Here is a 16,310-nt window from a genome sequence, read left to right as displayed (position 1 = left end):
ATCTGTTACAATGGATCCTTAGTCCTAATGCTTAGAAACTTGAATATCCATGAGTTTTTCTTTTTCTCCTTTTAATTTTTCATTATTTCCCTTTTAATTTCAAGATTGTACATTGTTGCTTTACACAAAATAGAGATAAACAGAATAGCGTGTTGATTTTAATAAACTATTTCAGAGCAGAAATGTGAAGATAATTTACCTGCCAATTAAACTGTGACATAGTCTAGCACCAGTTGATCAGAAACTACCCTTTTTTTCAGCATTTTAAAACATGAATTTTTATTCTTCCCTGAAAATATCCTCTTTGCAGTTCAAGCCCTAGGTTCATATGCAATTAATTTTGAAATCTTAATTCATATGTCTATTCATCCTCTTTCCTACAAAGCTCATCATCTAAATATTGTCAAACACCTTCAAATGAGCGCCTATGATATGAACTCAGGTAAGAGATCCCAGACCCTGAAGCGTATTTTTTTCCGAAAGGAAGCCAGCCATGCTGTATAGCGTGCCTGTCTTCGGGCTCTCTGGTTTCTGCTCTCTAAAAGTTAATAATCGAGAGCACAGCATCCCTATGGCTTGCTGACTGGCTGGTAGAAATGACAGCAAAATGTATATGACTGAGACGATTTCATCAGTACCTCCTCTGCGCTAGGTTGTTTCTGTAATGTTACCCACAGGTAGGGGCTATTAGATCAAAGATTTTGTGACGTTTAATGTCAGGTTTACCCAGATCACATTGATGATTATTTTTAATAAATGTCCGTATTATTAGACCACATCTACCGATCATTTTCTAAAAAATTTATAGACTTTTTTAGAAATTTTAGGTTTACAGAAAAACTGAGCAGGAAGCAGAGAGTTCCCATCGCTCTCCCCCAACTAGTTCCGCCTATTATTAACATCTTTTTTTTAAAAAATAGGTCTTTATTGGAGTATAATTAGTGTGGTACATCTGTTACCATTGATGAGCCAATACTGATACATTATCAACTAAAATCCATAGTTTAGTATCTTTTTGTTGCACATTATATGGATTTTGACAAATGCATCATGACAGGTATCCACCATTATATTGTCTTACAGAATGTCTCACTGCCCTCGTGACCCCTGTACAGTCCTACTTCCCTTCCCCGAAACGCTGCCCTCAACCAGTCATTTTGATGTCGTAGCGACACTCTCATGCCCTCAACACATGTTGTCATTGTTTGGGTTTTGGTTTTGCTTTCTTATTGAGCTGTGACTGTGATGAAATAATGAGACCAGTGGCTATTGAAGGACATTTTTACTGAATTCCTGGTTACTATTTTATCATTTCTCTGTTCTAATTCTGTTAGTTCAAGTTAAATATAGCGATAAAAACTGACAAACTGACAAATAGAGTAACTGCTAGATTTCCATTGTTTCAACCTACCATACCTCTCTCAACCTTGTATATCCAAGCAAATCCAAAAAGTTTAAAAATTTAAAAAAGGAAACCACCTAGGCTTCTAGACTTATCCTAGCATCCTGTGCTGCTGTGCGCCAGTTCTAGTGATCATGCAACTCAAAAACGAGCGCTCCTGCACGCAGCTAGCCAAGCGATGACTACACGGCATAACTCATGCTCTATATCCAGGTCTCAGATGGTAGCTGGGTTGTTGTATGTGGCAGGTACCTGCTTTAAAACAATCATTTATATTCACACAAAAAGTGAAAGGTTAGATGTCTAAGCCCACTTTTTATACTAATGCAACTATTAGCCTTTCACTTATTAAGTCTAGAAAAATGATTAAAACTATGGATTTTCATTAATCAGACATAATTACTATTTTTTTAATATCCTAACAAACCCAACTCCATCCACTGTTCTTCCAGTCACAAGCAAAAAAGTAACATAAGCAGACGTAAGCACAAATTAGCATGAAATCAATAAAAATCAATAACAGGTATGATAAATATATGCATTTTATTTAGATATATTTGTTAAACATGTTCCTTTTTTAAGACAATTTATATAGAGCCTTTAAAATGAATATAATTCTGATTTCTACCCATAGTACTGAAGAAGCTACTTAATAACATTCACTATCAAGGCCATTTTTACTTAACCACTTTTCATTTGATATTTACCACTCTTGCAAAAATATAAGCAAATCAACATCTGTGTAGATTGCTGAGTGTATTCAAGGGCCACGCATGATGAACTCAAGATGAACACAACAATTCAAAGACTTTTGGAATAAAATTGTTGAAACCAGGGCGCTGGTTTTGCCCAGGGCTCTGTGGCTCTGAAAATGAAAGAATATAGTTGCCCCTCCACCTCCTATGCTGAGAGCAATCTTGAGCAAAAAGGGTCTGGATTGATATTAACCCGGAATGTATTACAGGTTTGAGTGATGTTGATCATAGTGGGCGAAGTTCAAACGACATCAACAGTTGGCCGTTAGGAAATCAAAACCCTATTTTGATATTTTTCAAAATTAATTATGTAGTCGGAGTTCCCCTTACTGTTTTCACAATGGAGTACAAGAGCATCTTATTGGATGTCCAACGGAATGACGTGCAGCTCCTTGGAAGGGGTAAAGGAGAGCTCGTAGTACGTGCTTTCAAACTGATATTACTGGATCACACACCACTTTTAACAAGACTTAGCAAAGGATGGCTATTTGAAGAACACACCTGTGGACTATAGATGCCACATGATCAGCAGAATTTTAATCTGCTGGGATGTTGTAAAGACACCTTATTAAAAGAGCTTCCAATGAGATTAATTAACAGCACAGTTCATCTCCATAGAAAGAATTTGCTTTTTAAAAAAGTCATTGAGTGCTACAAGTTGAATTAATATTCAATTAATGTCAACATTCATTTTGAGCAACCTATGAAATATTTTTAAAGAGATACTTAGTAAATCATATCAATAACCATTTTAATATAAATCAAGATGCAGTTCATTTTTTCCACTTAGAAATATATTACCAAGATTATAGTTATTTGAAAAAGAATAACATTTCAGCTCAGCTCTAACTAATGCCAAATAAAGGTGGTAGTATGTCTTCATTCCTTAAATATTGATTTGGAGAGTCAGGGAATTTCAAGTATATAAAAACCCGAGTGCCAAAAAGTAAGATGAGAGTCCAAAACATAGAATGCACAAAATAGCCTACTACAATGTTCAATGCACAAGAGCTAGTAATTATTACCCAATATGTAGAATTTAACCTAACACATATTTGGAGCAGATTAATCTTTTAGCATTTCAAAAGGAAGATCAATGGCAAAATAAGATTGATTTAATCATTAAACTCGTTATTCTCTAACACACAAACCATTAAATTTTTGTTCCCCGGTTTTAATTAGCAAAAAGCAATAGCTACCAAACCAGCCAAGTGAAGTTTTGAAATAATTAATGAAATAATTCTTAGAAAAGCATCTTTACCCTCCATACAAATGATAAGCAGGATTGTGGATGTGTTAGTGTGTGTAGGGATGGGAAAGGAAAAGTAGGAAAGTTAACCTATTTACATACGATTCTCAACATAAATCTACTTCACAAATAATTGCACAATGTTCTGCTTTTCTATGCAAACAAAATGTGCCTTTGAATCAATAGGTTTTATAAAAACAGTATACAAGATAACTAATTTATAAAATTTTAAAATATGTTTACACACGTTAATATTCAGAACTCAAAGAGAAATTTCAATAGGATAAAAATGCTTTGGAAATTAAGATGTGTAGAAGGTAAGTAAGTTGTGCTAAATCTTCTATCCACCATGAAAACATTTCTTTTCATTCTAACATAACAATATTTTGGAAATTGTTTCTCCCATCTTTTCACATGAGAAGCTTTAAACACTAAGAAGATGCTATTCACTTTTAGAGCAGGGAACTTCAAGTAATTATAAAAATATATTCTATCCAAATATGCTTTTTTATTGAAGTATAGTCAAATATATGTTTCTTTAATTAAGTTGTATCTTAGCAGAATTCCAAATTTCAGCATTGAATTGTGTGTTAACACTGATGCGTAGAAGTTTTTAATTTTTGGCAAAGTTTCTGAAGCCATATTTTTCTAGAAATTTGTTTTAAGAATATTAGAAATTAAAATATTTAATTCACTTTGAGCAAACCATAATTAGTTGGCAATATAAAGTTTATGTTAGCAAAACATTTCAGGTATAACATAATTGAAAGTGTTATTCTGAAGGCCGTATTTTTATCATGAACATTCAAAAGCAAAAGAACTATGAAATCATTATTTAATTCTATAAAACTAGGCAAGGCACCTTCTTGTTATTATTTTTTTTTTTAATAATTCCTTTTATTTATTTATTTATTTATTTATTTTTGGCTGTGTTGGGTCTTCGGTTCGTGCGAGGGCTTTCTCTAGTTGCGGCAAGCGGGGGCCACTCTTCATCGCGGTGCGGGGACCGCTCTTCATCACGGTGCGCGGGCCTTTCACTATCGCAGCCCCTCCTTTTGCGGGGCACAGGCTCCAGATGCGCAGGCTCAGTAGTCGTGGTTCACGGGCCCAGCTGCCCCGCGGCATGTGGGATCTTCCCAGACCAGGGCTCGAACCCGTGTCCCCTGCATTAGCAGGCAGATTCTCAACCACTGCGCCACCAGGGAAGCCCAGTCCTTCTTGTTTTTTATGACACTTCCAGAAATGTCATTTCCTACATTTCTACACACAGTCCATACTTTTGAATTCATACTTCTGAAGATATGAAATATTAGAAAACTATATTTTTCTTCACTACATAAGAGAGAGGAAATTCTTTTTGCTTCATACCTGTTTGGGATAAGCAATTTTGCATACATATTTAAACGTAAGCACAGACACATTAACACATACTCCTGCAGTTGAAGATTTTATCTTTCACCAACCTCACTTAGGCTAGTGATGGAGATTATTCTTGACACTTCCCATTTAAATAGTTTAGATGTGTTTTGTCAACTTTAATGACTGTAACTAAAACAAATACATCTGTCATTGCAACCATCTATACACAAACACACATACACCACACATGGGAGACAGGGAGGTTGTGTGTGTGGGGTTGTATATGCATATTTATACACACGTGTCTGTCCATGCACATTACATACATTTCAAAAATATTTATATGCATATATATATAATTGAAATAAAGTTGCAGAAAACATTCTTTACCACGTGTACCCTAGTAGTTCGTATTTTATTATATGCTATTCTTTTATATTTGAAAAATGCATTTCCCAGCCCATATAATTGAGCTCAAGATCCACTAATGGGTTGCAGCTAACAGCTGGAAAAACACTGGCTTAAGTAACGGCAGTATAAATCACATGTTGGCAAAATTAAACATGCTTTTCTACCGCGACCGCAACAGCACTGTACCCACCTGATACCAACATGGTATCAGGAATGTATTACTTAAACCACATATAGGTCAATGTTGGGACAGCGTAGCCAGAATGGTTTCACCATCGTTGATAGACAGAAGAGTGACTTGAGTTTCATGAGCCAGGATTAATTGCATTGCTGTTATACACTTACACATAACTGCTTCTTATTTGATGGAAGGCTGCTAAAGTTTTGGGTAGGATGTAAATTTTAAAAAGCAATGATACTATTTTGGCAAATTGATAAATACGGTCTAGATTTTATGTGGAACAGAAACATGTTCATGACTTCCCAAGAAAATAATGACAAAAATATGTAATGAGTAGAGATTTGCTCTCAGGAATACCTCAAATTATTAGGAAAGTATAATGTTCTCCAGGAAATATTATTCAGTGAAAAAGCAAGGTCTGGAACAGTGTATAAGGGATGCTATCTTCTGTGTAAAAAAATAAGAAAAAAATACATACATATAGACTTACATCTTTTCTTTGCAAAAAGAAACACTGATGATATAAACCAAAAACTATTAAAACAGCATGCTGGAGATATGAATCCAAAAGACCTTCTCTGAATATACTTTTTCTCATAATTTTAACTCTGATAATCACATAAATGTTTTCCACTTTCAAAATAATGAGTTGAAAAGAAAAAGCATGTAGTATTTGCAGGATAAAGCAAATATCTCAATATATACTTATATTTAAGCAAAGATGGTTAGAAACCAAGATTTTAGTGGAAGTTATTAGTTGAAGTCAAAGGACTAAATTTAAAACCCCAGTAATGTTCAACTGGATTTGGAAATAGCACTATGAACTTTTTTGCCTAAAAATATGTACAGGTATTTCTTGCTTAAGATCAATAACCTATTCCCCCAAATATAATAATGCTCTTATCCAAAAAAGAGAATTGGGGCTCCCTGAAGGGATGGCTGATGCAGGCATGGGGGAGAAAACGGGCAACATGAGTGTATGGCATCTGTCCATCCCAGAAAGCAGAGAAGCTGGAAAAATAAAGGGGTCATGCCATACAGGCACCAACACAAAGGGGTCCCAGTTAGGCAACAGTGAGACAATTAGCACATCAAAGGAGCATTTGAAGCCAATATGTTCAGATTTTTAGTTAAATAAATAAGCAAGATGGAAGGAAGAAGGGAAGGAAAAACTAGAATAACAACAAAGAACATGGTCTTTGATTCCTTTCTGTGGAGCGAGGAGTGGGAAGTCTGTATTCATGGACCCTTTACAGCTATGGGCATCTGTGCTTCAGAAATAAGGCCGTAAAGATGCATGTATAAGGATGTTTCCTGTAGAATTGTTTGAAAAAGCCATAAATTGGAAGAAATTCCAATGATTACCAACAGGAGATTAATAAAATAAATAATAGCACATCCATTTATGGACCACTATGCAGCCAGTAAAAATGATGGAGCAAACTTCATGAAATGACATATAAAGAGGTCCATAATATATTGTTTAATGGAAAAAGGAAATTTCAGAATAGTATAAAAGGCTTTATCCCATTTTTGCACGAAGTAAAACAGTATGTGATTATACAAATAAATGTATTTGCCTTAAAAAGATAGAAATCTGGAATGAATGATATAAGACCATTCCACTAACTGTGGTCACCTCTGGGATTAGAATTTGACAGCACCTGTGGGTGGGAGCAGTTTGAGAGGGAATGTTTGCATTTCATTTTATATATTCTTACGTCATCTTAATGCTTTTTTACAAGCATTGTTGATTTTGTAACACATAGGTAAGAAAAGAGATGATCCCTTCCATGTAACAATTATTCTCTTGCTTAACCCATCTCTCCCACAGATGCCAGGCTGCAAACAAGACGTGCCCCACAGATTACATATGGAATAATCACATCTGCAGATGCCTGGCTCAGCAAGATTTTATTTTTTCCTCTAATGTTGGAGATGGTAAGCCGAATGCTATATTAAAGACTAAATGTCTCTATTTTGATTAAGAAATATTGCAATATTAAAATCACATGTACAATATTCATTTTCATGCTTTGAAATCACTCACTACAAAATAGGACACTTTCTGCTTCGTATTGGTATTATTTTGAACTTCTTTGTAAAGGAACCTACCTGTGTGTGTGCACAACCCTTTAATGAACAACATGGAAATGAAAACACTTTTAAAGGCTTTTTATTGTTTCCCACCACACCCAGAACCAAGTAAGGGATAGTAAAGATGTCCTGACTGTGTTTGTCTAGACTCTGCAGACGGATTCCATGACATCTGTGGGCCCAACAAGGAGCTGGATGAAGAGACCTGTCAGTGCGTCTGCAGAGGGGGGCTTTGGCCTTCCAGCTGTGGACCCCACAAGGAACTGGACAGAAACTCATGCCAGTGTGTCTGTAAAAACAAACTCTTCCCCAGCTCGTGTGCGGCCAACAGAGAATTTGACGAAAACACATGCCAGTGCGTATGTAAAAGAACCTGCCCAAGAAATCAACCCCTAAACCCTGGAAAATGTGCCTGTGAATGTACAGAAACTCCACAGAAATGCTTCTTAAAAGGAAAGAAGTTTCAGCATCAAACATGCAGGTAAGAAATCTTCATAAACAGTATTCATTTCTCTTACTGGAAATAGTTTTCTCAACGCAAAGCAGTTTTCTCAACCAAAATATTGGTTCTTTGTTAGAATGGAACTAGTTAAGTTCTGGAAGATGAATTCTGATATTTTGTAACCAATGCTAAATTTTTGTGAGACTTTGCTCCCAAAAAAGTAAGATGGGAGTCCTGGGAACCAAAACCAGATCCAAGCTCAGAATGCACTAAATCCTTGTCCCAGAGACTAAGGTAGTAGCTCTCCACATGAGTTAGAGAACAGATGCATAGGACAGTCACTTGCGGAGCATTTTCAAAATATATCCAGGTAGTGCACACCTGCCCCCAACAAAATGATGATGCCATCAGATGTAATTTTGTACAGCTGTTCTAAGTGCAGAACATGTGCAAGCTTTACAAAGGATAGGATGATACCATTTACTGTGGAATTGTATCTAAAAATGAAAATAGTTAAGCGAAGTAGAATATTTAATGGAATCAGAGAAATAAATTCATACATTGTTAGAGGTTACTCAAGACATTCCTTAAACCTGATTCTGCTCCCTTCTTCACCAGAAAAAAATGAGTTTCTTGGACTCAAACACTTTCATTGTTAACCCCTGAACCTCCTCCTCTTTGATGTGAGAATAAGACAGACCTGTGCATTTGACATTTGCTCCCACCCTCCTTCAGCATCTCGCTCTACCACTCACGCCCTCTCCCTTCCATACCTTCAATGTCCTCAACTCTAGTGTTTGTCCCCCTCAATTTTTTCTATTTTATTGGCATCTCACTGCGATTTTGAGCATTCTGTAGCAACCAAGCTCTGTCCTTGTCTTCTGAGTTGCACCAAGACCAGGCATGTGGCATTTATCTGTTCACCTCTTTCATCTCTCATTTATTCAACCAACTGGAACCTGGTTTATGCCCTAATATTCCACGATCAAGTTCAGTAGACCCTTCATTGTCAAAACCGATGGACACTTTGGTCTTTCTGTAAACCTGTCCTTTCTGTAGTTTCTCTTTAGGCTCTCCTCTGTTTTGAGTGAGACCACATTGTGCTTTCCTGGTTGTCCTTTAGGTTTTCTGACCACTTGCTGTCCATCACTGGAGTTCTCACTGGGTTCTCTTCTTCCACCCACTCTTTACAGATGATGATAACACCCTTTCAACAGATGATTATACACACGACTTAAAACTTTATTTACATTTATTTATTTACAATTATTTATGATTGTAAATAATTACAATTTATTTACATTTATTTACAATTTAGTATCTGCATGAATACTTCCATTTATTTACAATTTAGTATCTGCATGAATGTTCATCATTACCTTTATCTTCAGTAAATAAAGTGTCCTTCTTTTTGATTCTCAAGAGTTTGTATTCCCACTTCAGTTAATCTTTCTGATGATTTTGTCCACACTAACATGTTAGCTACTGCATGAGGAGACTTCCATGAATCTAGGTATCTCATTAATGACATTTTTTTTCTTCCATTATCATTTCAGAAGACCTGATAGGAATCCTTGTTTTTCCTCTTTAGAATATTCTGGGCAATGATATTCCAATTTTACTTGCATATCCTACTCTAATCACCAAAAGAATATTTCAAAAATGCAGAGTATAGATACTAAATCTTATTAAAGATCATGAAACCATTTTTTCATATTGAATCCGAGTAAACCCAGTATACAATGAAAAACCTGAAATTTTTGTTTACATAAAACTAACCAGCCATATTTTTCTACAGAATTCTTATATTAACTTAGTAGAAAAGATCTCTGTCATTGTATTTCTCCTCATTGCATACATTGTTTCTTAATGGCTTTCTATTTACTCTCTCTCTCCCCATGTTCATTTTTCTAAGTGTATAATTCCAGGTTTTATGCATATACTGAAGCAAAAAAGGTAGTTTAATATTTTGAAAACATATATACTCATTTTCTCTTCCTATTTATTCCAAAATTGTGGCAGGCAGAGTATACATTCTGTGGTTCACTGCCTTAATCAGCAACTTACATTGATCATTGAGAATTGTATCTCTTTAGTAAAGGAATACCAGTGGCCTTATAATAATGTAATTGTATTTAGAACTGAAAATAAATAAATAACATTCTAACTAGATATGCTTTCTTTTCTGGAGTAAAAGAAATGCTGTTTCAAGATCACATCTGTAGTTTTCCTGTGTTGCATGTTTGATCTCCAGGTCACCTTGCATTTTTCTTGCATTATATCCATCCCCACTGCCCCATGTTACGTATACTCATCCTCCAGAAGATCCTTCAAAGATGGCTCCCATTCACTGTTACCACAGGGCTGCTGATGGTATTGGCTGCTGGGTCGTTTGTCCTTTTGCCACCACTAGAAACCGGACATCTAGGGTGGGAGGAAAGGGACCCTCACGGTCCCTTTCCTTCTCCCAGTCCCTCCCCCCACACCGCACTGTGTTCACGTGGAGCCCGGGTGGAGGAGGGAGGCTGACAGCTGCCAGCCCAGCCAAGAGTGAGGATGGGGCCCTCCCTGGGGACCACAGTCCTGCCAGAATGGCTGGGCTTAATCGCTCCAAAGCTTGGGTTCCAAACGAGTCCCAGAGTCTTGTGAATTCTGCCATGCTTACGTGATCACGCTAAGTCGGCAGACCTTAAATATTCACTTTCAGAATTTCTGTTTTATGTTACTTTCATCAATGAAGCAAGGAGCACTTCAAAAGAACTAATGCTAACAACACCTCATTCTTCCATTCGTTATTTCTGCAAGCAAGACTTTTTTTTTTTTTTTTAGGTTTTTCCATTCCTCTTAAATTTGGTAATTCCAGGCACAAACTTTAGCAATTTATAAACTGGAGAACAATTTTATGATAAAATGAGTAACTCTGTTCTAGTTTGAAACATAGAAACACACAAAAGTGCATTTGTAGCATAACAAATTCATCTCCTTGGTCTTTAACAAAAGTCTGTCCTTCTTTGTTCCCCTAGTTGTTACAGACGACCGTGTACAAATCGAGTGAAGCATTGTGAACAGGGACTTTCATTTAGTGAAGAAGTATGTCGCTGTGTCCCTTCATATTGGAAAAGACCACATATGAACTAAGATTGTATCTTTTCTAGTTCGTCATTTTTCTGTCATGGGAAAACGGTGTTGCCATGTTAGAACTATGAACACAGAGACTTTGTGGGACCTGGTAACAAAGACAAAAGTCAGTTTCCTGAACCATGTGGATAATGTTACAGAAATGGACTGGAGATCATCTGCAAAAGACCTCCTTAAAAGACTGGTTTTCTGCCAATGACCAAACAGCTGAGGTTTTTCTCTTGTGATTTTAAAAAAGAATAATGACTATATAATTTATTTCCACTAAAAATATTGTTTCTGCATTCATTTTTATAGCAATAACAATTGGTAAAGCTCACTGTGATCAATATTTTTATATCATGCAAAATATGTTTAAAATAAAATGAAAATTGTATTATAAGCTGGTAAGTTGAGTCCATTACCATCTTACGCTATCAGCAAAACTTGATATTATGAAAACTGTCCTCTCCCCCTGCCCTTTTCCTTTTTCTCTAATTGGATGTCAGATTTTGATTGCTGTATGATCCTGTAAAAGAAAGTTTCAGAGGGACAGCGGTTGCTATTAATTTTATTTAAGTTCATCTCTTAATATATTTAATGAGTAGAAATGTTTTAGCACATGACACTTTTGAATTTATAGCCAAGTGAATCAATAGAAAACATATCATCTTATAAGAGAGTCTGCTTAGCATGGTTATGCAATTGAAAGTTATTCAGTGCCCTTGGAGCATCCAGACTCTTAACCTGATATAATAGCGCTCAGTATATATTAAAATGGCTTTAAAATATTTTTCTTAAAAAGAATCTTTCCATATTTTTAATTTCTTCTGATCAGCTAAATACTTTTTATAAACTGAAGTGCTCCTACCCAGCACATATAAAATAAATTGGAAATGACATTTAAATGCTCATATGTGCTAAAAAGGAAACCTTTCAGTCACACAATTAAAGCACTTGTTTCGTTTTTTTAAAAAGGCAGAACACTAAAATTTTTTTTTCCGGGAACAAATATTTTGCCTACATAAATGCAACCACATAAGTGGTTGGCTTGTTGACAGAGAATTGATTATTTGCTCGTAGGACATGGCTACTAGCAAATAAAAATACATAGCTACTAGCAAATACATAAAAATAAGTAGTCCTGAAAGGAAAAAAAAAGAATCTATAGAGTTATGTAAAAATGGCTTTTAAAACTTGCAAGTTTAATATAACAAAAACATTTTAAATGGTATAGGTGACTACTCAGTACAGTACAAAATATTAGTATCTATATGTTTTGCTACAAAATAATTTATTTTTTATAATATTTGATTAGAAGGTCGATGCCCTAAAAATATTGAAACACTGTTTTCAATACTGACTTTTAAAACAATGTTACATGCAAGGTTTACTGAATTACAGGTACATACTCTGCACAACTTTAACATGTCGTTCATAAAGTCAGATTTTTTTACGTACTGGGAAAAAGAAGTAGTCTTCTGAAATTCTCTCATTATACATTTATGGACCATCTTTGTATTTTTTAAATAAAGATGAATCTGAAGCCTGTAGGCAGAAAATATATGAAAATATGCATTGTACAATCTATGAACCAGCTACGGTCTGGGTAATTTTCAAACTTGAGAACAGCAAAAACAAATGAACACAAAAAACAACAGCAGCAGTGACAACAATAATAATGAAACAAAAGTAAAAGATAAGTATATTTGACAACAGCTATAGTTTTATCAAAATTTCCCCAACAGAACAAATTCGGGAGTCATTACAAAAGGAAGAATGGAACCATAATAAACAATATCTTTCCACCTGCTGGGGAGGCACGATCCCCTGGTGCATAACATGGTCACCAGCTATACAATTCAACTGAGATTCAATTTAATACTTTTTCACATTTCAGCCAAGAATGTAAGCAAACAAACATTATATCATCTGTTATGTTGATCTAGCATCAATCATTTTTAGTCTTGATACATTTTAAATATATTAATTTTTTAGATAATTTAGAAAAAATCTATTCTAAGTTTCCAGTGAGCCCCCTGAGGCCACGTAGAGAATATTAGGATCTGATATAATGACCGTTACAAGTTATCAGCTTAAAAAAATCTAAACTATGTGTTGACAATTGGTTTCTCAGAATATATGAGTAAGCCAAAGAAATCACTAGACCAAAATATAAAGCGTGAGGCATGCCAGAAAAAATAACATTTAATTTGTCCCTGGAGATGTAATAATTTTGATGAAAGGCAAAAGTAACATCAACAAAGACAATACTTTGCCAGAGATTCTTGCAAACAATTTTATATGGACCATAAAAATCTCACTTCACTACATTATAATAATTGAGATTCTGTGGTACTGGTTAAGAAAGGGACTAGAGATCAAGCTAAGCAGTGATTTAAAATATTAGCAAATAGGATTCAGCAAGTAGCTAAAATAGACAGCATTTTCATAAACTCTGCAAGCCTCCAACTACCAATCGGTCAAATCTCAAGGATAAAGATGAGAAAACACTGGAAGCTTGCAGCGACAGTTACTATATCCAAATCTTGGAAAGTTTATAAACAGAATTTTATGTCTAGAAACCTAACACTGTATACTCTGTTTAAAAGACTCACGGAACAAAATATTTTGGTAAGCGGTTATAAGATTTAGCTTCCGTATCTTTTATTCTTTCTTTCTTTTTTGGAAGGGGGTTTTGACATTTGCTAACTGCTTGAGTGAAACAGATTCCATTATTAGAATTTCTAAAAAGAAATTTTGTCCTCCGTACCCATACTGCTCAAAGCAGAAGTCTGAGGGGTGACCGCCAGTGGCATCCCCCAGGTACACTTCTTTAAGAGAAGGGAGAAAGGTCACTCACTTACCTCCACACAGTCCAGACTTCCTCCAGGGGTACCCTGCTCTGCGGGAATTTTATTCAATGAGTGTGAGACAGAAATAGACCCAACAGGTGAGATTGATCACATTGCAGCCCTTGTTTGGGCATTTTGCCAAAGCTTATGCAACTCCTTACGTGGTCAAGTTTCTATATTAACCCCCCCAGGAAGTGCCGTGGCAAAGAGCTGAACCAAGGTCCTGTAGCTCCACTTTGTCTACGTTTCTACACCGTTTCCCAAGATACGAGCTCCCATTAGCAGATTTTTCAAAGGATGCTTTTTAGGGACTTTACCTTTTGAACTGAAAATGAGAATAACATAAAAAATAGTATCGCCCACCGCTGCAGTAGAAGAGAGTGTGTTGACGTGTCTGATTTTTTATCTAGAGGAACTGTAGAAAGTTCTGAATAAATCCAATGATTGTATCCTAAAGAAGCATAGAGTCCACCCAGAGAACTGTCTAAGGAATGCCGTGACACGTACATTGTAAAGTAAGTACTGGTTTATATGTTCGTGTTTGAATTTTTAATATATTGCCTCTTTTGCAAGTGGAGAATAGCTGTCTGTTAACTTGTGGAAGTGTAAATGGGGTTTGATGGTTTGAAAAAAATTTTTAAACCAAAGTTTCACGTGCTCTTTTATCTTCATTCCATGGCCAACAACTAATTGCTTTTTTAAAAAAAAAGCATACTGTAAGAAAAGGAGCTGGACTGGGAATTGAAAGCCAGGTTTTTAATCCTGACTTTTCTGCTTTGTCCTTGAGCAAATCACCAAAATCTTCTGAGTCTCAACTTCTTAATCTGTGAAAGGAAGGAGTTGAATTAAATTGTGCAGGATGTCCAACTCTGAAGTTACAAACTTTGTACTAAACTACATACAGAGTGGGGGGGGGGGAAAGAACATTTTAAAGAACTTCAGGGAAGCCCCATTCCTGTGATTAGTGACCCCATTAAGAGGAAATATTAATCTTTTAAAAATGTTTCATATAAGAAGTTGTAAATGAAAAATCTGTCTCCCTTATACTGTAATTCTAATTCTCAAATTCTAACTAATTTAGATAACTCAAAGCAACATTTTTCTTGATTTCTTCATACCAAAGGTGGTCACACATGCAGACGTTGGAAATTTTCTTTCAACTGTTGGAAAAGTAAGTATCTCAAAAAAAACAAAACCAAGCAACTTTCACAGGAAAGCAAAAATTGAGACTTCCTGTGCACTGCTTCCAAACCTCAGTCAGAGGCACATATACTGTATTTCATCCAGGCAAGGCTGTTGAAGCAGAAATTGACTTCTGATACTATTTCCATCTGGGATTCTGATAATAGGATTTGATTAGGAACTGGGCCTGTACCGTCAGGATCTGGCATCTACATGTTCGTAAGTACAGAAGTCAAAATACTCAGTGCTGCCCGTGGACTGAACAGAGACAACCGTAACTCTTTTAATAGAAATGATTGTGAGACACCATTGACAACTTCTTTTTTTTAAGTCTCTGAAGGCTAGTTTTTTTAAAAATTAATTAATTAATTTATTTATTTATAATTCTTTTTTTTTTAAATTTCATTGAAGTATAGTTGATTCACCATGTTTTGTTAGTTTCAGGTGTATGGCAAAGTGATTCAGTTATACATATATATATTTTTTTCAGATTATTTTCCCTTATAGATTATTACAAAATATTGAGGATAGTTCCCTGAGCTATACAGTAGCTCCTTGTTGGTTATCCATTTTACGTATCATAGTGTGTCTCTGTTAATCCCAAAAATCCACCAAATAATGACTAGCTGGATAAGAAAGAATTTGAAATTGTCTCAATCAGAAATACTTAATTTTACAAATAAAATTTATAGTTTTAAAAGAAGAAAAAATTTTATTTATATTCACCACACACTGCCTTATATGACTTCATAACAATATTTGTAGTATTTTGTTAATGTCATGGGATTTTTTTTCATCATTTTAAAGCAGTTGCACATATTCTTAATCTTTTTAAACATTATTTGTCCTTATATTTAAATGTTTATATTTAAATTCAGTAGAAGTTCTTTTTTTGAGAATATAATTACACCTCCACCATGTAGCGGAACTATGTAGCTGACTTGTTCATTCCGTTTACAAAAAACACAAATTGTCTTCAGTTTGAGAGTCATATCTTGAGACACTTGCCATCAATATTTCACAGCAGCCTTCCCAATATGTAAAAAACTGTATGGTCTAACACGCCCCATTCTTTATATTTCGTATTTCCTTTCTATGACAGTTTTTTTCAAGGCACTACTTAGTTCTCCCGATGTCCTGCTCAGCTTAAACGGTGAGATTTAGCCCCTGATTATTTCTCTCCTCATTCCCATCCTCTGCTGTTTCTACTGCACAAGATTTTTGGCAATTGTTTCTCAATGATATGGCATCACAGGAAGG

The 16,310-nt window shown here is 35.3% G+C and overlaps 1 protein-coding gene across 1 annotated transcript in view; it reads left to right on the top strand.

Moving 5' to 3' along the window:
- VEGFC (vascular endothelial growth factor C) overlaps positions 1 to 11,427 on the top strand; it is a 97,759-nt gene extending 86,332 nt beyond the window's left edge. The window contains exons 5-7 of the mRNA XM_057537252.1: positions 7,192 to 7,298; positions 7,602 to 7,935; positions 10,920 to 11,427. Coding sequence (XP_057393235.1) covers positions 7,192 to 7,298; positions 7,602 to 7,935; positions 10,920 to 11,034 — 556 coding nt within the window. The 3' untranslated portion in view covers positions 11,035 to 11,427. The remainder of the gene's footprint in view (positions 1 to 7,191; positions 7,299 to 7,601; positions 7,936 to 10,919) is intronic.
- Positions 11,428 to 16,310: the final 4,883 nt, after the last annotated feature.

This window comes from Balaenoptera acutorostrata, chromosome 21 (genome assembly GCF_949987535.1).
Source record: "Balaenoptera acutorostrata chromosome 21, mBalAcu1.1, whole genome shotgun sequence".
Taxonomy (NCBI): domain Eukaryota; kingdom Metazoa; phylum Chordata; class Mammalia; order Artiodactyla; family Balaenopteridae; genus Balaenoptera; species Balaenoptera acutorostrata.
This window is presented reverse-complemented; position numbering and strand designations above follow the sequence as displayed.